The sequence below is a fragment of the Gorilla gorilla genome, chromosome 13 (assembly GCF_029281585.2).
Source record: "Gorilla gorilla gorilla isolate KB3781 chromosome 13, NHGRI_mGorGor1-v2.1_pri, whole genome shotgun sequence".
In the NCBI taxonomy this organism is placed as follows: Eukaryota; Metazoa; Chordata; class Mammalia; order Primates; family Hominidae; genus Gorilla; species Gorilla gorilla.
The window spans coordinates 28487427-28510608 of NC_073237.2; the positions used below are offsets into that span (position 1 = coordinate 28487427).

The 23182-nt window shown below is 47.1% G+C and overlaps 1 protein-coding gene across 11 annotated transcripts in view; it reads right to left on the reverse strand.

Annotated features, from left to right (window-relative positions):
* Window positions 1–23182, reverse strand: part of DNAI1 (dynein axonemal intermediate chain 1) — a 61823-nt gene that overhangs the window by 19783 nt on the left and 18858 nt on the right. For 7 of the 11 annotated variants that reach the window (XR_010130413.1, XM_055351652.2, XM_055351650.2 and 4 more), the window contains exons 2-11: window positions 17479–17511; window positions 15716–15814; window positions 15439–15519; window positions 11499–11625; window positions 10801–10925; window positions 10437–10556; window positions 9366–9425; window positions 7607–7741; window positions 3739–3823; window positions 93–210 (exon numbers count right to left, since the gene is read on the reverse strand). Coding sequence is in view for 10 of the 11 variants with exons in the window: in XM_055351652.2 (XP_055207627.2) it covers window positions 93–210; window positions 3739–3823; window positions 7607–7741; window positions 9366–9425; window positions 10437–10556; window positions 10801–10925; window positions 11499–11625; window positions 15439–15519; window positions 15716–15814; window positions 17479–17511 (983 nt within the window). In the remaining variant the exon portion in view is untranslated. The remainder of the gene's footprint in view (window positions 1–92; window positions 211–3738; window positions 3824–7606; window positions 7742–9365; window positions 9426–10436; window positions 10557–10800; window positions 10926–11498; window positions 11626–15438; window positions 15520–15715; window positions 15815–17478; window positions 17512–23182) is intronic. The other 4 variants (XM_004047950.5, XM_055351651.2, XM_019033420.4 and 1 more) reach the window with 2 other exon arrangements.

Genomic DNA, 23182 nt, shown 5'->3' on the forward strand with positions numbered 1-23182 from the left:
CTCAAGGTGGTTAAGTGCAGAAGAGGGTACTGGGGGTTTGGGATGTAGAGGGCACTCAGGGGCTCTGCGTTTGCTGCAATGCCTATACTTACCAGCAGAGGGCAGTGACGGACAGGCGCTTGGCTTTGTCATTTTGGAACTTCCAGAGCGGCAGCAGGGTACCCACCTGGTCCCGGTATTCATCAGCAGCATCGTCATAGTACTTAAAATCTTAAACACACACAAGCAGAGTCAGCCCTGGGACTGCCGCTTTATAGCAAACCCAGGTCCACCACTTACTGTCTGTACCTCCTTGGGCAAAACAATGAGCCTCTGTTTTAGAGTGGGAATAATAATACTACCTATCTCAGAGTTCTGTTGTGAGGATATGTGAATTGAGTTAATATATGCAAAGAGCTTAGAAAAATGCCTGGCACATAGTAAGCTCTATGTGTTAGCCATTGTTACTGTCGTTGTTGTTGGAGGTACATTACAATACACCGGCCATGTCTACATGGATAAAATCCCAGGTTTGCAGCCCTTGTTCCCATGTGTTTCCCTAGCATTTCAGGAGGCTCCGTTTGGAGGAGCCAAATTTCAAGGGTTCAGCTGCCAGGGGCTGATTAATAGTTCTATTAATTCTGCCTCCTAAATCCCTAAAATGCAGCCCATTTTCATATCCACAGCCAAGCCTCCCTATAATGAAGCTGCCTAGATCCCCCATGGGTTCTCTGAACCCAACTTCATCTCCTGCCTACAAAATTGTCTCTGCCTTCCACTTCCTTTAAGTTAGATAGATGCCCCATCCTCCCACTTGTCTAAACCAGAAATGAGTAATCCTTGACTGATCTGTTTCCATAATTTCTCATATTTTTCTTCTATCTTTTTAATTCATTCGCTTCTCTCCAAACCCATAGCCCCTGCCCAGGTTCAGGCCCCAACATCCATCACCTGTATTATGACAACATCCCTCTAACTGGTCTCCTACCTCCAGTAACTCCTTCTCCAACCCTTGTTTCACAGAACAATCAGTGTGAGTACAAACAAGGCACCTCACGACACCCCTTTCCTCACTCCACTGAAACCCCCTCAATGGCTCTCCTTGCAGAGGAGATTAAACCAAGAGGAGATCCACGTTATTTCTAGTCAGCTGTCCGTGTCCCCTCCATATCAAATCATGCCAATGAGTCCAGTTGTCTCCTGTTTTGGGTGTTTCTACATAGTTTTCCATGTCTAAGATGCCCTGTTCTTCCTGGCAAACTCCTACTCACTCCAGATCCAGATCAAACTCTTTCTCATCTGTAAGGCCTTCATTTTCTTTTGAGCAGAGTTAATTTCTTCCTCTGTTCCAGCCCTGCCTCTCCTCTACTGAAACATCTGTCACACTAGATTGCCTCTATTTATCCTTTTGCCTATTCTCCCCCACCAGACAATATCTGGAGAGCAGGACACACATATATTCTCTGGGTCCCCATTGCCTAGCACAGGGCCAGCCACAAAACAGACAACCAACAACTGTTTAAAGAATGCAGTGAAATTCATTAACAGAAGTGAAGTAGTTCTTGATCTTCTTTTGACAAAGGGTGACCAATTAGAAAATGAATCCTGTCATTCAGTGAAGCCAAGAACATGCCCAGGCCTGACATCTCCTATAGTGCCCATACCTTGAGGTTGTGGGACTTCACTCAAACCTCAAAAATGTCTCAGAACAAAAAAGATTCAAGTGGTCAGAGAGGCGTGAGCCTTGATTACATCAGAGATTCCCCGGCTTGGGTTATCTTTGAAAATACTTCAATTCAGAGCAGAGATTAATTGGTAACACTTCTCTATTTTCATGTCTCCTTCATGATTACACTTTCCCAAAGGGAAAGGAGTATGCAATTAAAAAAATCAAAGTTCAATACATTTTTATGTGACTGTGTTCTTATAAATGAAAGTGGTTCACCAAGGCCAATTTCTCCATGGATATTAATCAGGTTTGCAGCCCTTTGGTGGGCCACTTGCAGAGGCTGGGTTTCAAGAAGCCACGCTGTGTGAGTGACAAACTCATTCACAGCTGTTGTGTACTTTGACAGCTTTGAAAAGCACTCAAGGTCGTTTTCCAGCCTGAATGATAATGAGGGGGCTTGTTTAGGTGGCTGGTTTTGGCAGCCCTGGTTTCTGTGTCCCATGGGTGAGCAATGAGCATCAAGTCACCAAGAAGAGCCCTAGGCTGTCAGCAAAGGAGACCAGCCAGCATCGAGGAGCTGCCAACTCTGGGAAGGCAGCTGCTCCAAATAAATGCACAACCTCTTAGGGAAATACAAGCCACTTGGGAATGTGCTGTTCATGCCATGGGAAGGATTCTGTTTCCCTGACACTGTCAAAGACACCAGAATTTCCCAGGCCCCCAGGATTTAAGCATTTCTGAATCAATCTCTTTCTTCAACTCATCACTAATTAATCACCAGGATAGATCTATTGAGTGTGTTTATTTGAAATGTCTCTTCCAGCTCAGTGGCTTTGCAGCCTAGCGGCGAAGTGCTTAGGTGATGGATCCAAGGGGCCTGTGTTCGAGTTCTGATTCTGCCACTCACACTTCACACTAGCTGTGACTTTGAAAAAGTGGCAACATCCCAGCCTGAGTTTCTCATCTATAAAATGGAGATAATAATGGTATTCACCTCACAGTGTGGCTGTCAGGAACAAACAAAATAATAACATGTAAATTGCATAGCACAATGCCTGACACACAGGCTACTCCCAGTGAATGCTGGAGCTTGTTTCTCACTATTATAACTGTTCCCTTTTCTCCATTCCTTAAGACACAGGCTAGGTCAGGTGTGGTAAGGCCCATTCCACCCCACATTTGAGCCTCACCTCCACCTCTCCCCTATATTCTACACAATCACATCCTCCTCCAGCCTTGCTCTCATCAGGCTGTGTCCCTGCCTAGAAAGTTTCAGTTCTCTGAACTGTCTGCAGAGATAGGTCACATTCCTTGCATGATATTCAAGGCCCTTCATTAATGGGCTCCAACAACCTCTTCCACCTGAACTCTCACCTCTTTTCAATGAAGATCCTGTTTGGATCAGGGAGCCTGCTGTCCCTTGTCCCCAGAGTCCATTCCTATTCGGTTTCACTGCCAAGACACTGCTCATGCCATCCCTGTCCAGAACATCCTCCCTGTAGCTATCTTCTCTCACACACTCTGCTTCTCCCTTGGCATCTAGCTAAGCCCTCTCCAAAGCCTTCCATAACTACTCCCACTCATCCCTCATTTTCCTTCTCTCCTACGTGAGGATCCCCAGAGTGGTTTCTGTCTACCCCATACATTCTGGCATTTATAGCATTCCCAAGGTGCTCTGAGTAGAGGACAGAGCATAGAATGAGGAAGATTGAGACCTCTGTTTGGGTCCTCTCTGCCACTCACTAGTCAGGTGGCCTTAGCCTTAGCTTCCTCATGTGTACAGTATGGGCAAGTCTCTGCTCTGCCTGCCTCCCAGGGTTATCAGGAAGATGAGATTGGATCACCAATGTGCAGGTATTCTTTGCTGCACCATTTCCAGATCTCATCAGTATACACATTGTTTCTTATGCCATCAGTCATGGTTAATCCACATAAGTCTTGTCTCCCCAGTGACATCCAGAGGACAGAGGGATTATTTTTTCTCCGCTTGCACCTATAGGAGCTAGCATGAGACACCCAAATAACCCAAGCTTTTATGAGAAATTTTTAATACAGGCAATAATAGTGGTTGCCAGAACTTCAACTCTTACCTTGAGCAATGTCATCATATGTATTCTGGTTGACCATCCGCTCCATGATCTTAGCAGCTTGGGACAATTTGATGAGATCATCAGTCTGTGGGGATACAGAAACTTCAGGTCCTCATAAACCAGCACTTGGCAAGGTCATATGTCCTGAGCCATGTCACCCTTGCAATTGATTCAGCAGTACCTCTCTGGCACTACTCACCCCAGATAGCTCTGTAAAGGTTTCTCTGCATGTCTCAAGGCCCAGCTCATGCCACTACCCTCTTCTAGGAACTCCTGCCTCACAAGTGGCACAAAGGGTCTGAGCTGATATACTTGGCCCCTGGGTAGAACCTGCTTCATGCTTTCATTCTGGACTTGTTTTGGAGAAGGCCTATCTCTGAGCACAAGACAGGGCATTGAAGAGAGCCCAGGAAGGGTCTGCAGGGGAGAGCAGACAAGGGCAGGTTGGAGCCTTCTTTGGTGGAGACAGAAAAGTTTTATCAGCTCAGAGAGTGAAAGACTCCCATTAAAGGCCTCAAAGATCATGTGGTTTTATCCCTTACTCAGTTACAGGCTGAGGAAGGCACCAAGGCCCAAAGAGGGGAGAGACATGCTTACATACATGGAGTACAAGGCAGAACTGAGACTCCTAATTCCAGGCCCTCCCTACAGCCCAGACCAATGAGAAAGCAGGAAGCTTAACTTCAAGAAAACGTGACTCATCTTGAACCAAAAGGAAGCTTGCCATTGTGTGAAATTCCATAAATCCCCAAGATGAGGTGCTTGGCAGGTTGACAGAAGAGCAAAGAGTTTGGGACTAATAGGAAAGGCCCAGAGGGCTTAGGGCAGGTGGCAGGACTGAGCCAGCTGAATGGGCAGCCCTCCAGGGTGGGGTCAGGGGGCCAGGCCCATGGCTCCCAAGGATTCGATGTCTCAGAAACAGCAGCGTCAGGTAGCAGTTAAAAGGATGGGTTCTAGAGCCACACAGACCTGCACTCCTATCCCATCCCACCAAAATTAGAACCCGGTGGCAACCTCTGGCAAGTTACTTAGCTTCTCTGAGTCTTAGAGTCCTCCTGGTAAGTGGGGGCGGATGGTGGCATCTGCCTCATCAGGTCATTGTGATGGTGAAATGTGATAATACATGTTAGTGTCTAACCCAGTTCCCGGTGGTGATGGTGTCAGAGGAAACATGCAGAGTAGTGCAGCGAAGGGTTATGAAGTCACTTCTGGGGAACTGACCTTTGAGGACCTTTTGCCACGCCTGAAAGAGACTCCAAGTTTATCTTTGAAAACTAACCAAGAAGGGCATTCATTGGAGTCTTGCAGTCACGGACCTCAGAGTTCACCTGGTTCCAGCTACGCTCTCTATTCTCTGACCCAGAGCAGGAATCCTCTCCCCTTAGCAGCTTCCTGGTAAGTGTGACTCTCCCCAGGTCAGGCAGTGTTTTCTGTGGCCAGATAGCCAGTTAACTGAAACTCCCTCCCTGCATCTTCTACCTATGGGCCCAACTCTGTCCTCTGGCCACAAGGAATTGGATGCTTGGTGATAGCTCCTTTGAGGTAGGAGGACACAGCCACATGCCCTCAAGTCAGCACTTCCTCGGGTGACTCCTCCCAGCTCCATCAGTCATGAAATGGCATATCAATAACAATAGCTACCATTTATTGATCAGTAGCACAAAAGTGTTATGTTAGGGGCTGCCCTGTATTATCTTGGGTTCTCATGAAAATCTTGCAAAGTAGGTATCATTAGGGTATCTTTACAGATGAAGAAACTGAGGTTTCAGAAAAACTGAGCTAACAAATGGCAAAGCCAGGATATAAATCCAGGTCTGTAGGTTCCAGGGTCCATGCTCTCAGACCCACACAGCGAGCCAGTGCCTCCCCAGTCTGACCACTCCTCTCCTTGTCCTGGGAGATGCAGGTTTCCAGTTGTGTTCTGAGGAGAGTGTTGTGGGCTGTCACCTCCCTTGTCCCAGATACTATGCTACTGGAGCAGCCACACATCTTTATTAGTTCTGACTGAACTTGCAGCCTGTGAGCCCTTTCCTCCTTTCCTACCTAATTATTCAGATCAGACAAATGTGCATTGATTTCTGTGCATTCACTCAAATCATTAATGAGACAGAGACCTGAGGTCCACCAAGGAGGCCCTTCCTATAGGATATCATGAAGTTTTTATCTTTTCTCCCCTCCAGCACATTTGAGTTTTCTACCCACATAATCAGACGCCATTCTTTGAGGGTGTCACTCTGTTCAACCACTGGGCCTGGGCAATGGGGAAGGTGACTGCCTCTCCCACTGTGTTGCACAGACAGCCTGGCCCAGTACTTGGGATTTCTAATTATTGCCTTGGGGAGAGGGTGCACACCAAGGCATTCACTAGGTGGGGCTGGGGGAGGGTGTCCTGCCTCCCATGTGGACTCTTGGTCCAGAGGGCTGGAATCTGCTTGTACCATAGTCTTCCAAGTCAGCTAAGCTGGAAGAGTCCAGTGTGATGGAGAGGGATGGTCCCTCATCCCTGAGGATGTTAGACACCAACTCTGGCAAGGCTTAGAAGACACAGGTCAGATTCTAGTCTCAGTCACAGGGACGTTTCTTCTGGTTTCTAGATCCTGGTGATTATAGTTGAGGTTTCTGCAACCATGGGTCCCAGTACAGAGCTTATAACCCCTGATGGATCTTCATGTGAACCCTGACCTAGGCCAGTGGCCCCTGTGAAGCCTCTAACCTCTAGAGAATGGATCAGGGGAAGCCAAGGGTCTGCACAGAGTAGCAGGGCAGGGGATCCATCTTTCACGTCAGAGTTCCAGTACCCGCATGGCCATGATCACTAGGTACTTGGTCAGTGACTGAATAAAACAGCATTGGGACAGTTCCTATAAAGCCAAGGCAGGGGACCCTCAAACTTCCCCTAAAATGTGACATGATCAGGATAATGAAACAGAATTAAGCGAGAGTGGACACACCTCAGGCATAGGAAGCAGCACTTCCTTTAACTGGTCCAGCTTCAATTCTGGAGTGGAGCAGAACCACTTCCCCGAGAGCAGCCATGGGAACTCTCCGAGGTGCTGAAACCAGCCCCCAGATTCTTGTGGACATTGTCCCTCCCACGCCACTGCCAAGTCAAACCCATCCTGATCCACAATGGGACTCTGGTTCCTGATCCAGATTTCTGTCTGTTAAAGGGACAAATGTGGCCCTTCAGCGTCTCCCTGTGGCGACCCTCCCTTCAGTGACTCCCTATAGTTGCATCACTGTGACTCCCACGATGATCCCCAAACCTGTGCTGGCTAGACCCACAGTGAGTCCCCCTCAACCACGACCTTTATAATGACTTCTACATGGCTCTTCATGGAAAATCTAGCCCAGGGTGGCCAAATCCATTGGCCTAGCATTTATGGTACCTATGATCATCTCTGATCTGGCTCCTGGCCCTGAAGACTCACCTACAGTATAGGACATAAGTAAACCCAAGTACTGAAAGTGAAAAAACATCTCACTTTCCCAGATCCTATATAAGCCCTTGCCGAGGGAAGTGGTGCCTTATCCTCACATCCCACCCCCACCTGAGCAGACTCCCCAGCTCTTCCAGAAGGCATATAGTGCTTTCAATAAGGAATATGTCTTCTGTTACCCTCTAGCTCAATAATTCTGAAATACTGCTAGCCTCCAGATCTATCTTACTGGGGGGAGGTATGGAATGCTAGAGGCAGTTGTAACTCTCCTCACATCTTTCCCTAAGGAACGAACTATTTATATCTCAACATTAGTCCCTGATTCAAGTATCTGTGAACCCCTCCCAGACAGCCAGGCTTCTGTCTACCCAGAGGCCAAGGCCTCATTCAGAAATTCTGTGGCAGAGCTGTAGGAACTAACACCAAACCTGAGACTCCATAGATGTCAGCTTCCTCATGGCCATCTTCCCTGATTTTTTAGCCACTGGGGTCTTTGCCTTCTCCTTCTCTTTGGTCTTTTCCTGCTTCTCAAGTTCCTCTACATAGGCATCATAGATCTCCCACTAGGCAAGGGTGAGATAAGAAGGATCATTGTAAGGTGCAATCTTTACCCAGACAGCTCTTTTCAGCCTTCAAGACTTAAGGAATTGGTCATGTTAACCCTGGCAACAAGCATCTTCTACTTGGCCCGTTGGAATTATGTATTCAATACCTGTCTTCCCTACTATCAGCTCTGGAACAAGAATGAAAGAGTTCTAAGGACATCTCTGGGCTGGGCTTACATACCCTGAAACCCAGAGGCTGGGTCTCCAGCTGAAGATCAACATTGTTCTAGCACGCAGCCCCCAGCAGGCAGAACAAATGGGCAAACATCAGGCTAGTTCCCATTTTTGTTGGTGATTTAAAAGACTCTGAACTAGAACATTTAAAAAAATAGGCCAGGCACAGTGGCTTACACCTGTAATGCCAGCACTTTGGGAGGCTGAGGCAGGTGGATTGTTTGAGCCCAGGAGTTCAAGACCAGCCTAGGCAACATGGCGAAAACTCCATCTCTACAAAAAATACAAAAATACACCAGGTGTGGTGGCATGCCCCTGTGGTCCCAGCTACTCAGCAGGCTGAGGTGGGAGGATCGCTTGAGCCCAGGAGGCAGAAGTTGCAGTGAGCCAAGACCATGCCACTGCACTCCAGCCTGGGTGACAGAGCAAGGCCTTGTCTCAAATATATATTTTATATATATATATATATATCTTCATATCCCCACCCCCACCCCGGACATGGCATAAACATACTGGCTCGGGCTGGCTGTCTATGGCACTGACCACATCTCAGCATTAAAAGGAGATAAGCAAAAGGTAAGGGAACATTTGCTAAATGGATCTGACAGGAAGAGAAGCCCAAGGATAGTAGCAGAGGAAGCAGCAAGGATCTGGGGCTGGGCAAATGCCCCTCATCACACCATGTGCTCCCTAGAGCTGGGAAGTCACTGCCACCTGGAGGTCAGATAAGCAAACCTTACATTTAATAATTCCCCCCCAGTCTCCTATTCCACATTGCAAAGTACTCTAATCTTTGTTATCTCATTCAGACCCTCCAACAACTCTGAGGCAGCTTGTCATCCTCTCTTTAGAGAGAAAGAAACTGAGGCATTAAAAGTGACATGGTTTGCTCAGGATCTTAAAGTATGAACAGAAAATGTGAGGTCTGAGATCAGGTCTCCTGGCACCATATCCTGTTCAAATAAGTGTGGCCATCCAGGAGGACTTGAAGGGGGAGGAGGGGGGCTGCAGGAACACTGCAGGCTGCTGGGAGGGCAGGGTCAGAGTGCTAACACTTTGGAGTCAGTCACAGAGTCACAGGGTGCCACAGGTTCCAGAGAGTCCATCGAAGCAAATGTTCTCCCCTGGTCATGGAAGAAGCTCCATCCAGAAGCCATGCCTGTTTCCAGCTTGGACAACCTTGCCCTTGAGTCACGTGGCTGGCCCACAGCTCACTGGATAGGGACCTACTGTCTCATGTGCCTGGTGTTCAGAGCCTGGATGCTCAGGACAGTGAGCAGGGAGGCAAGTAGATGAGGAGAGCAGACTGCCAGAGGAGCCCTTGACCCAGTGTTGCCTTTGCTGCTAAATGAGGAAAGGATACATAGAGGTGGGTGGTAAGAGGTTTCAGGCTGGCCCAGGGTCTTACCTGATTGGCTGTGGCTGAAAAGTTTGTCCTGGGAGGAGGCTCCGTCTGGCATTCTCGATCCTAAAGAACAAGACAACAGGAGACCCACAAAAAGCCCTCAACTCCTTCTCACTTAATCCAACAGTATATCTTTGAGAGAAGCATTTTGGTTGGGGCTGATGGAGGTGTGGGACACAGAGCTGGGGAAGTAAAGAGGGGCTTGGGTGAATAACTGAATGATGCATTCAAAGCCCATATTGTGTCCATTCTGGCCTCCTTCAGAAGAAGTATAAGCTAGAAAGCAGGGGCAGGGAAGCCTGACTGTGCCGATTTTAACCAAGATACAGTCTAAGTGGGGGATGAACAGACCTGCAGGATGCCAGGCCAGGGCATAGAGGTCAGCCTCTGCCAGGCCATCAGACTAACACCCCTTGCCCTGAGAAGGCCTCTCTAATATGAGGGTCTCTGGCTCCACCAGGGGAATGGGCCCCCTTCCCATTCTGTATCACCCAGATTACCAAATGTTAGCATAGGGACCACACAGGGTGATGAGGCACTGTCAAAAACTCCCCCTGTAGACCTCGCCCTCCATCTGTAGATTCATTTCTGTAGAACCCTCCCCTTACGTGTGAGTCTCTCACCTGAAACCCTGAGAGGCTCCCTCAGCCTGGTTCTCAAGAGCCTCTCTTATGAGTCAGAGAACTTTCTGGCCTTTGCCAGCTGGTCTATCACAGAGATCATCAACTTCAGTTGAACTGGCTCCTAGGCCTCCTGTTCCCTGAACACACTGTGGCTTCCCCTCCCCTCCCAAGTCCTAATTTCTACCCCTCTACAAAGCCCAGATCCAGTTGAAGCCTTCCAGTGGAGTTTTGGGAGCTCTAGCCTCCATGTTACTCCCTCTAAACTCCTGCCTGGATAGCTTACAGAGACCTGAACGCATGCTCTCAGCTCTTCTTGGGGAGATAAGCTGTAGCATCTGTTGTCCTGTCACCCCTGCCAGGCTGAGGTCTGCTAGGGCCAGGGTCAGGCCTGCTTCTTCCCTGCCAGGCACAGTGAAGAGCTGCAAAGGGGCTAGGGTGGGGGCTGCTCTACCCGGACAGGGTTGTTGTAGGTCTGTGAGGCCCTCTCACTGAAGTTGAACTGGTTAGTGAGCTTTCTCTCCTTGGGCTGCTTAGGAGTCATCAATTCTTCTTCAGTCACTTTTTCAGCTGCCTGAAAATAAAGACCCAGAGGATCAGGAATCAGCTGTGAGAAGGTGGTAGAAAACGGGGAGATGGGGCAAGTCCTGTCCTAGGACAGGACAGAGGTAGGAGAGAGTGATGCTGCCAGACACATTGGCACCTGCAGCCTCTATTCACACCTTTGGTCTCCCTCCTCCTTTCCCAAGTTACCCATGAAGCCTCCATCCACAGCTTGAGCTGGAAGAAGAGGGACACAGAGCGATATTATACTGTACCCCAGCTGCAGGCACATCTGTTTGACTCCCAGGCTCAGTTTCTAACTCCTTGGGCTCTTCGTCTTCTTCGAGGTTTCCTGTTTCTGAAATCACCTTGACAGACTCCTGAGAACCTTGGTAGGATACTGCCAATGAGTTCAAAGTCTAAGCCTGCTCTCCCAATCTGTGGCAGGGAGGGCTTTCTTGGTTTCTGCTTTTCAGACACTACCTATCCCTGGGGTTTTCCTTGGCCTGAGTGTCATGGGTTAGCTCCCTGACCTATTCAGGACAGCCAGCTACTGGGCTTTTTTTTTTTTTTGAGACAGAGTCTCGCTGTGTCGCCAGGCTGGAATGCAGTGGTGGCAGAATCTCGGCTCACTGCAACCCCTGCCTCCCAGGTTCAAGTAATTCTCCTGCCTCAGCCTCCCGAGTAGCTGGGACTACAGGTACGTGCCACCACGCCCGGCTAATTTTTTGTATTTTTATAGAAACGGGGTTTCACTGTGTTAGCCAGGATGGTCTCGATCTCCTGACCTCATGATCCGCCCGCCTCAGCCTCCCAAAGTGCTGGGATTATAGGCAAGAACCACCCTGCCCGGCCTGGAGTTTATGTTAGTAGAAGCTCTGAAAAGTTCTGGCTTAGAGGTATACTCCCTAGAGTGACCAGAATAAGGGGAACAGGCTCAGGGCTGTAGCTTCAGGATGGCCCAGAGTCCTACCTGCCACTAATTCATCGCGGTAATGCTGCCGCCGTCCTTCATCTGAGTCTTTGGGGATCAGGTTCCCAACCTGGGTGTAGTGAACTGCCAGTTGGTTCACAAAGCCAATAGGCTTATATGTGCCTTCCTAAGAAGAGAGGGGCTGAGTCAGACCAGGGGTCCCTAAAAGAGCTGGAGTCAAAATGTAATCTGCTTTCATTCTCTAAGATCAAAGACAGTCCATCTTTGTTAAAGGAAATGTAACTCACCAAATCCTCAGTTAATCTGAAGTTTTCACTGCATTTCAGTTTAAAGAAGAAAAGGAAGAGAAGACAAATGAAATAAAATCTTTTTTAAAGTTATCATCAAGGATTTATTTTAAAATACCTTGCCTTTCCAACCTCAAGTGGCTCCAGATTTGCCTATCACTGGCTTATATGTCTTGTCTCCTACTTCCATGCCAAGGGTTTCTAGTTCACTTGCCATACCACATACCCTGGGCAGATAGAGTCATCAAACACACCTGGCATAACCCTCTCTCCACTGTACTTAGTGGATTCTAAGGTTGGATAGATCTTCAGAGACAACCCCAATCCCCTAGTTCCATACAAGAGGACCATGGAATTCCAGAAAAGATATGGGTTGGCATTTGTCCGGGTCACACAGCAAATGAGAAGCAGGATTAGGCTTACAGCCCAGGTCATTTTGTTCATCCATTCTTGAAATAATTTTTGAACAGCCTCAATGTGCCAAGTATTTTCCAGGTGCCTGGGATATAAAGCTGAGAAAAAGTAGACACATTCCCTTATTTCACAGAGCTTGTAGTCTGGTTCCTGCAGATAGCCTCCTCATTGATCAGCACGCTTGCAACCACTAAAATTGACTTAGAGACCGGAGATCTCTTCCTTCTTTTAAAACAGATATGCAAACCCTTTTCAAGCCATATAGAAACTATGTTTGTATGGCACACTACGGTAAACTCACAGTAGAGGAAACCAGTTCATGGGGTCCAGTTGCACAGATCTCCCTGCCCCTGGAGGGCTGGAAGGAGCGCCATCACACAGGTTGGGAAGCTCTGTATTTAAAAGTCACCACAGAGCCCTTCTTCTTTCAGTAACTCAGATGTATGGGAAGACAAGACAGTGCAGTAGTTAAGAGCATGGTCTTTGGAGGCAGGCAGAATTGGGTTTGAATCTTTATTCTGCTGCTTCTTATCTTCATGACTTTGGGCTTAACTACTCTAAGCCCTAAGTTCTTCATCTATAAAAGAAGGCTAATACTATCTAATTTGCATAATTATAAGTATTAAAAATAATAAAAACAACCTATTAACAGTGTCTGACACATAATAAATGCTCAATATTAATGTTCAATAAAATAGTAACTATTTTCATGATGAAGATTCCCAAGGAATAAATTACCCTTACAGTTTTATTTGAGATTTCACCTTCATCTTGTCCCCAGTAGTTGACTGGGATCTTCCTCTTCAGTTTAGGAATGAAACCCAGACTCCATTGCTTTTGTGAGGGGAGGGAAGGCATGCCTAGATCAGAACCATCTACCTCTCTACTCCACCACATCAAAGGAAAGTAGCAGCTTTGGGGACCTAAAGCTCTTTCAGGACCAATGAGATGGAAACCAGCTCTGTGGGAAGATGCCACCAGTCATGGGAGGCTATTGGAAGGTTGGGTAAAGTGAGCTTTCCCAGAAGACTTGGGCTCCCAAATGAGGGGCAAGAAGAGTACGTTGAAATTGACAAGGCAATGCCAGTCCTCTGCCTGTAGTGTGCTTCCCATGGTCGGCACACTGAGTCCTACAGAGGTCCTCTTTCAGATGTCAGAAGAACAGGAGCACATAGAGTGTACTGTGCTCCAGCATAACATCAGGGAGGATAAGGCAGCTTCCCCCTGACCTTTTCGGGCTTCCCAAGGGAAGCCATTCACAAAACTCACAAGTAGCACCTTTCAAGAAATGTTTCTGGGGCCAGGCGCAGTGGCTCATGCCTGTAATCCCAGCACTTTTGGAGGCCGAGGCAGGCGGATCATGAGGTCAGGAGATTGAGACCATCCTGGCTAACATGGTGAAACCCAGTCTCCACTAAAAATACAAAAAATTAGCCGGGTGTGGTGGCGGGCGCCTGTAGTCCCAGCTACTCGGGAGGCTGAGGCAGGAGAATGGCATGAACCTGGGAGGCGGAGCTTGCAGTGAGGCGAGATTGTGCCACCACTGCACTCCAGCCTGGGCGACAGAGCAAGGCTCAGTCTCAAAAAAAAAAAAAAAAAAAAAAAAAAGAAACATTTCTGGATTTATTTCAGCCTCTTTGTGTAGGGGTTGACTACACAATCTTAAATAAGAAGCAGTGTGTTCAACTAATCTTTCACAAACACTCGCACACAAATGTTCATAGCAGCATTAGTCATAATAGCCAAAAAGCAGAAACAATTCAAATGAACATCAACTGATGAATGGATAAATAGAATGTAGTATATTCATACAAGTGAATATTATTTGGCAATAAAAAGAAATGAAGTAGTGACACATACTACAACATGAATTGAAAACATCATGCTAAGTGAGACGAGCCAGTCACAAAAGACCACATGGTGTATAATTCCACTTATATGAAACGTCCAGAATAGGCAAATCTATAGAAACAGAAAATAGTTCAGTGGTTGCTGAGGGCTGGAAGGGATGGAAGACTGAGGGGGAACAGCTAAGTGGCTTGGGGTTTCCTTGGGGGGAAGTGAAAATGTTCTAAAATTGTGGTGGTCATTGTACAACCCATAAATATACTAAAAGCCACTGAATTGTACACTTTAAGTGGGTGAATTGTATAGTATATAAATTAAATCTCAATAAAATTTTCAAAAAAACAAAAAAAGAAATTCTTCTTGTCTTCAGGAAAGAGGACGGGGAGAGAGGGAGGTTTCATTTTGACTGTGTTTTCATTGTTTTTTGAATCTTTTGAAATTTGTACCATAGGTTTCTATTATATTTTCAAAATATTATACACATATATATTTTAAATTTTTTTTAAAGAAGCAATGTAATGTTGCTTTGGAGTCAGACAAACTAGTTGAAATCTTGCTTTGAATTCTGGTCATGTGACTTTTGTAATTGTTTATCTAACTTAATCTAAGTTTTCATAAAATTAGAATATTAATAGTCCCTGTACCAAAGAAAGGGGAGGATTATATGAGTTATTTTATGTAAAAAACCTAATATAGGACCTGACACTGGCACACAGTAAGCATGGAACAAGTGGGTCTCAGAATAACGAAATAGGAAACATAGGCATCCCTTCCACTGCAGCTCAAATGTACTCGGAAATTCTCTTCAGTTCATAACCACAGGAGCTGACCTTGCTATGAGTGAAAAGAGTATTGTCCCCTATATAGGCATACCAATATGTGTCTATCAAGTCAGAACTTACCCACCCACGCCATGTGTACTAAAGGAGGGCCCTGAGGAGGTCACCAGCCTGTCTGGCTGTGATGTCAAGAAACGCTGAGACTGGAGCCTGCTAGAACTTCTCCAGTGGGGCTGGGGGTGGGGAGGGGAGAAGACCAGCTCCTTTTGTCTAGAGGGAAATTGTACTCCATCCAGATGCCTGGCTAGAGGAAAACTCAGCTTTTGAAGACTCAATAGTTTATGTTAGTGAAAAACGTGTTACATATATCAGAAAAGCATTTTTCTAACCAAATGATTCATTTCAAGATTCTTGAAAAGACTGGCTCTGCAGGACACTTAAGACCACAATCAGCAAGACTGCAAGGGAGATTCATAAAGAAATTTCAAAAACTTCTAGAAAACTCCGTATGAAATCTGAGGATTCTAGCCAAGGACCTCAGTTTAAAAGTGCTCTCCTCTAGAATTACCGAGAGGCTTTTGCAATGTAGCAAGTCACTGTCACTCCAAGGAGATGGGTATAGATGCCCCTGCCCAGGAGGGGATGACTTACTTTGAAGCTGTACCTGACAATGTTCTGGGGTGCGTGTGGGTTGTTGGCTGTCAAAATCCGAGTGAACTCCTCCTTTAACTCCTGAGGGAGAGAAATATCAAGAGGGTCATACATGAAGACCCCCCAACCCTATCTGAGGCTTAGGAGGATCCCTCAGAGTATCAGCAGACATCTCACACCCAGGTTCTGGGCAAGCTCCTAATCATGTACTATGGAAGAACACATCTCCGAAACTGGAAGAGGTACAAGGAGCAAGAACAAGAGGCTACTCACTCACCGTATCGGTCAACTCCAGCTGGTCAGGGGGTCTAACTGTGGCTTTGGATTGGGCCCATTCATCTGTGCCTTCTCCCACTTCAGTCCCTGAATCTTCATCCTAGACAAAAACCTCACATGAGGCTTGGGAGTGTCTGTTCTGCTTGGACAAGCACACAGGAAGCCCCTTCATTCACAAACACTCCCAGAAGCCAAGCTCTGCCCCTTGTATGTAGAATACAAAATGTATAACATACCACTCATGAAAGACTCCAAAAGAACTGCTCAGGCCAGAGTTCTCATTGCCTGGAAGATCCTGGCCACCTCTGCCCTGAGGGTCAGGCTTAGCTGGAACTTGGAATGTTGTGGTAGGCCTCTGGCCCCAGTAGTGGGACCAGAAGAACTGGTTCCTCCCTACTGGGTTCTGTAAAGCCCAGAAGCTAATGTTTAGGACTAACAGCCAAAGACAGGGCTTTATGCAAAGTGGTTTAGCCATCAAGAAAGGATGATAAGCTGTTACTTCAACTCTAATTTATATTTTATCTTCCCAACTACCACCTTAAGGTTATTCAATCCTCTCTGTACTTAGTTATTTTAAGCCTCACAGTCCCATTAGGTCCTTGGAGCAAAAAAATCAAGGACTAGAAGGTTTGCCTTTCCCTGGTAGATACTTAAACATCTTGCCAAAGTGGCCCATGATATATTTTTTTAAATGTTCACTCTCACTAACAATCAAAATTATACAAAACAAAACAATGCATTTTTTCACTATAAAATTGGCAAACTATAAAACAACCAAAACTAATATCCAGCATTCATGAGGCTGTGGGGAAATGAGCACTCACAAATTAGTATAACCTTTCTAAAAATCAATTGGAAAATATTTATCAAAGCCTAATAACTGTTTATACTCTTTTACCCAAATTTGTACATGTAGGAATTTATATTAAGGAATATGCCCAAAGATTTAGGTGTACTGATGTTTGTTAGAGGATTGATAATAACAGTGAAAAAGGAAACATTTATTTTTATTTATTTGTATTTATTTATTTGAGATGGAGTCTTTCTCTGTCACCCAAGCTGGAGTGCAGTGGCACGATCTTGGCTCACTATAACCTCCACCTTCTGGGTTCAAGCAATTCTCTTGCCTCGGCCTCCCAAATAGTTGGGACTACAGGCATGCACCACCATGCCTAGCAAATCTTTGTATTTTAGTAGAGATGGGGTTTTGCCACGTTGGCCAGGCTGGTCTCGAACTTCTGACCTCACGTGATCCGCCTGCCTCGGCCTCCCAAAGTGCTAGGATTACAGGCGTGAGCCACCACACCCAGCCAAAAAAGGAAGCATTTAAATGTCCACCAATGAGGCATGGTTGAACAAATTATGGTACAGTCTTAAGGAACATATGGTAAAATATTATGTAGTAATTTCAAATGATGCTATAAAAATATATTTATTAGCAATGGAAGGCACTCTAAATATTTTATGTGAAAAACATGTTATAAAATAACATATATAGTTTGGTTCCACTTAAAAATAAATATATCTCTCTTATTCCTCCAAAGGAAAATAATAAATACATGTAATTTTATATATGCATAAAAATATCTGAGAGGATGTAACATCACATGTTAACTAAAGTTATTATAGGGTGGTAGGTTTAAGGGTGATTTTAACATTCTTCTTTTAGTTCATTTGCATTTTCTAAAAACATATAAATAATATTTTCAACAAAAAAACACTATTAGCATCTTGCTGAGAGACCATGGTAGTCTCAGCACTTACTCTCTTCCTGGTTCCTCTGCCTATGCTGATGCTCTAAATGAAGAACAGAAAACAGAAGGTAAGTCATAAGCAAATTGACACGGAAATATCATAAACAGTATTTCAGGGAGGCTCCTGCCCAGGGATCTCACAGTCAAAGTGAGAGGTGATAGCGTGCTGGCAGTCCTCAGAGCCCTCGCTTGCTCTCGGCACCTCCCCTGCCTGGGCTCCCACTTTGTGGCATTTGAGGAGCCCTTCAGCCCCCCACTGCACTGTGGGAGCCCCTTTCTGGGCTGGCCAAGGCCGGAGCCTTCTCCCTCAGCTTGCAGGGAGGTGTGGAAGGAGAGGCGTGGAGGGAGAGGCACCAGCGGGAACCGGGGCTGCGTGCGGTGCTTGCGGGCCAGCTGGAGTTCCGGGTGGGCGTGGGCTTGGTGGGCCCCGCACTCGGAGCAGCCAGCCGCCCTGCTGGCCCCGGGCAATGGGGGACTTAGCACCCGGGCCAGGGGCTGCGGAGGGTGTACTGAGTCCCCCAGCAGTGCTGGCCCACCGGCACTGCGCTCGATTTCTCGCCGGGCCTTAGCTGCCTTCCCACGGGGCAGGGCTCGGGACCTGCAGCCCGCCATGCCTGAGCCTCCCACCCACTTCATGGGCTCCTGTGCGGCCCGAGCCTCCCCGACGAGCACCATCCCCTGCTCCACGGCGCCCAGTCCCATCGACCACCCAAGGGCTGAGGAATGCGAGCGCAGGGCGCGGGACTGGCAGGCAGCTCCACCTGCAGCCCCGGTGCAGGATCCACTAGGTGAAGCCAGCTGGGCTCCTAAGTCTGGTGGGGACGTGGAGAGTCTTTATATGTGTAGCTCAGGGATTGTAAATACACCAGTCTGCACCCTGTGTTTAGCTCAAGGTTTGTGAGTGCACCAATCGACACTCTGTATCCAGCTGCTCTGGTGAGGACGTGGAGAGTCTTTATGTCTAGCTCAAGGATTGTAAATACACCAATCAGCACTCTGTATCTAGCTCAAGGTTTGTAAACACACCAATCAGCACCCTGTGTTTAGCTCAAGGTTTGTGAGTGCACCAATCGACACTCTGTATCTAGCTGCTCTGGTGAGGACGTGGAGAGTCTTTATATCTAGCTCAGGGATTGTAAATACACCAATCCGCACCCTGTGTTTAGCTCAAGGTTTGTGAATGCACCAATCGACACTCTGTATCTAGCTGCTCTGGTGGGGCCTTGGAGAACCTGTGTGTGGAAACTCAGTATCTAACTAATCTGATGGGGAGGTGGAGAACCTTTGTATCTTGCTCAGGGATTGTAAACGCACCAATCAGCGCCCTGACAAAACAGGCCACTCGGCTCTACCAATCAGCAGGATGTGGGTGGGGCCAGATAAGAGAATAAAAGCAGGCTGCCCAAGCTAGCATTGGCAACCCGCTTGAGTCTCCTTCCACGCTGTGGAAGGTTTGTTCTTTTGCTCTTTGCAATAACTCTTGCTACTGCTCACTCTTTGGGTCCACGCTGCTTTTATGAGCTGTAACACTCACTGTGAAGATCTGCAGCTTCACTCCTGAGCCCAGCAAGACCACAAGCCCACCAGGAAGAACGAACAACTCCAGACGCGCTACCTTAAGAGCTGTAACACTCACCGCGAAGGTCTGCAGCTTCACTCCTCAGCCAGCGAGACCACGAACCCACCAGAAGGAAGAAACTCCAAACACATCTGAACGGCAGAAGGGACAGACTCCAGACGCGCCACCTTAAGAGCTATAACACTCACCGCGAGGGTCCGCGGCTTCGTTCTTGAAGTCAGTGAGACCAAGAACCCACCAATTCCGGACACAAAAGGAGGTTGAGCCTTCCCAAGTTTCAGAAACAGTCTCAGAGGCAACATATTCTTTTGCGCCCAGCCAGACAGGTCCTATATCTGAGGCAACCCAGTTTTAGCATCAGTGGGACTGACCCATGAAGAGCACGACCAAGTAACTTAGCACTGGGAATTTATTTGCAACTGGTTCAACAAATATTTTTAAAGCATATTCTAAGTGTTCATCTCTGTACCAGGCAATAAAGAGATTTAAAAAACAGTATTATTATTACTATTTTGAGACAGAGTTTCACTCTTTCGCCCAGGCTGGAGCAGTGGCACAATCTCGGGTCACTGCAACCTCTGCCTTCTGGTTTCAAGCGATTCTCCTGCCTCAGCCTCCCGAGTAGCCTCCCGATTACAGGCGTCTGCCACCATGCCCGGCTAATTTTTGTATTTTTAGTAGAGACGAGGTTTCACTAGGTTGGCCAGGCTGGTATTGAACTCCTGACCTCAGTTGATCCGCCTGCCTTGGCTTCCCAAAGTGCTGGGATTACAGCCGTAAGCCACCATGCCCAGCCTATTTATTTATTTTTGAGATAGTCTTACTCTGTTGCCTAGGCTGGAGTGCAGTGGCACCATCTCAGCTCACTGCAACCTCCACCTCCCAGGTTCAAGCAATTCTCCTGCCTCAGCCTCCCAAGAAGCTGGGATTACAGGCGTGAGCCACTGCACCCAGCCTATTTTTTGTATTTTTTTAGTAGAGACAGGGTTTTACCATGTTGGCCAGGCTGGTCTCAAACTCCTGACCTCAGGTGATCCACCCGCCTCAGCCTCCCAATGTGCTGGGATTATAGACATGAGCCACTGCACCTGGTCAGAGGTGACGATTTCTTAACTGGATGTCAAAGGACAAGTATGCATTGTCTAGGTGGAGAAAATGTTTTTCAGAAGAAAACATCATGTACAAAGTTGGCCAGGTGCGGTGGCTCATGCCTGTAATCCCAGGCTGAGGTGGGCAGCTCACCTGAGGTCACAAGTTGGAGACCAGCCTGGTCAACATGGCGAAACCCTGTCTCTACTAAAAATACAAAAATTAGCCGGGTGTGGTGGCACACACCTGTAATCTCAGCTATTCAAGCAGCTGAGGCAAGAAAATCGCTTGAACCCAGGAGGCAGGGGTTGCAGTGAGCCAAGATCGCACACTGGACTCCAGCCTGGGTGACACAGCGAGACTCCATCTCAAAAAAAAAAAAAAAAAAAAGTTCCACCAAACAAACCAACAAAAATCCCACAGCATATATACAGAACAAATAGGTGTTTCAGATGATCAAGCATATGAGGGGACTGGAGACGTGAGGGAGGGGCTCCTGGAAGGAGCAGGCCTAGTGCACTGCAGGAGGGTTCAATGCAGCAGAAGAGCCGAAGGGCACACGGTGGTGGCAGCATGGCACATTGGAAAGGAACCCCTGCTTCCAGCTCTGTCACTGACCACTTGTGTGATCTTGGGGCAGCCTCAGTTTCCCAAATGCAAAGAGAGGGGAGTCAGTTTCCCAAATGCAAAGAGAGGAAGTTAGACTAGATGGGCACTTATAGCTCTTGCAGCTCTTGCATGATAGGGTCTTTGGGAGAGGGTTGGAGGGTGGAAGGGAGGAAAGGAATTCCAGGGAAGAGAAAAGCATGTCTCATCTTGGGCTGGGATTGTTGCTGATAGAGCAGGCAGCAGGATTCAAATAGCTGTCAGGTTGCCAAGGTTTCCAACGATGGGAACCCTTCTCTGAGGCTAAGCCACACGAGCCAGAGAGCTACTTTCCTTTGGAGAGCCTCTGATCCATAAGGTAATGGGATGGAAGCGTCACAACGTGTAACAACTTTCAGGCTCACAATAGAGCACAGGAGGGCCAATCCCAACCCAAACCACAAGCCTTAAATAGAAAACGAGATCCAGTTACCGCTGCCCCCTGTAAATATGTCTGTAAAACATTTATCTGGCAATAAAAGAACTGACAAGGCAATTTGAGTGTAATTGTTTTTGGCAGTTGGAAATATTTCAATTAACACACTATAAAAGCCACACTATAATAAATGCAAAACAGGCCAATGAAATCAGCTACAGCCCTAACTTCCCAACCATGGCAAAGGAGATAGAATGTCAGGCTGCCACTTTGGGCCCTTGGTCTTGCAGAACGAGAAGCCTGAGAGAGACAAGCCTGAATTCCTGAAAGGCTTTTGATGGTTCCTCCTAGAAGCTATCAAGCTACAGAAGAAAGCTCAAACTCCTCCCCTAGCCCTCAAAACTCTATCATCTGGCCCCAAGCCTCCATTCCAACCTGTTCTACCACTCATGTGCTAGGACTCCGAGGTGCAGTCCAGCGAGTCCCTGGGCCTGGCCTGTGTTTTCCCACCTCTCCACCTTTGCTGTTACCACTCCTCTGCCAGGAATGCCATCTTCCCCTTCCCTCTCCCTGCTTCCACTATCTCTGCCTAACAAAACCCTACCCAACTAGCCTCTGCTAGTCCTTTATCTAACTTTTCCTTTCCCACCTTTCTCCTACCTCCCTCTACTCTTCCTTTCCTCACTTTAAGCAAGGCTACCCTCCACCTTCCATCACAAGTACTGAATGATCAAACGTAAATAGACACTCTGTTAGTCTCTGGGTCTGGTCTACAGAAGGGAATAGTATTATGAAAAGAAGCATCACACTGCAGTACACATAGGAGGCAGCTTGGCGTTCTTATGCTATTGACCAAAGAAGGTCCTCTTCTCTTGGATAGGCCATTCTATTTGGCCAAGGGAAGATGCCTATGAAAGAGTGAAGCAGGGAGAGGAAACCCTCCCAGCCCACCGTGGCAGACAATTTAGCCCTGCAGATCAATGGGATAACAGATGTCTCAGCCTGAACTCTTTCACAGCAGAGCATTTTTCCATTCTTGTTGTGGACTTCAGTGTGAGCACTGTGAGAGCAGGAACTGAGTCTTATTTGTCTTTGGATCACTAGCACAGAGGCTAGCATTTGGATGGAGGTCACTGCTGTTATAAAAGTCACCAATCACAACTCAGCTGCCTAGTGGTCACTTCTCAGTTCTCTTATAGGACTTGACATTGCTGAGGGCTCCCTCCCTCCTTCTTGAAACTTCTCTACCTTCTTTTCCATGTCACTGATCTCTCCAATGGCTCCTCAATATCCTTGACCTCTCCAGGGATATATGCTTGACCCTCTGGTCTTCCTATTGTACACCCTCCCCTTGAATGCTCTTATCCCCACCTGTAGCTTCATCTTTCATCTTCCACCTTATGATAAAGCTCAAATCTACTTATTATTATTTGTTTTCCCTGAGACAGGGTCTCGTGGCCAGGCACTGTGGCTCACGCCTGTAATCCCAGCACTTGGGGAGGCTGAGAAAGGCGGATCACTTGAGGCTAGGAGTTCGAGACCAGCCTGGGCAACATAGTGAAACCCTATCTCTACTAAAAATACAAAAATTAGCCAGGTATGGTGGTGCACACCTGTAACGTCAGCTATTCAGGCGGCTGAGGCAGGAGAATCACTTGAACCCGGGAGGCAGAGGTCACAGTGAGCTGAGACTAAAAAAAAAAAAAAAAAAAAAAAGAGAGAGAGACAGGGTCTTGGTCTCCCCAGATCTATTTCTGCAGCTTAGACTTCCCAGAACCTCATATTCGAATTGATGACAGAGTACTCAAACTCAATTATCTTTAAAACTGACCTCATTATGTTCTTTTTTCACCCTAAACTGCCACTTCCTCCAGGATTCCCCCTCTCACTCAAGTGCACCACTATCCATTTAGTCACCCAGGCTGGAAACTGGGAACCATTAAAGATATTTGCCCTTTCTTCACCCTCTCACTAGCATTATGTTTCAAAGCCTAACAATTCTATTTCTTTAATATCTTTCTTAAT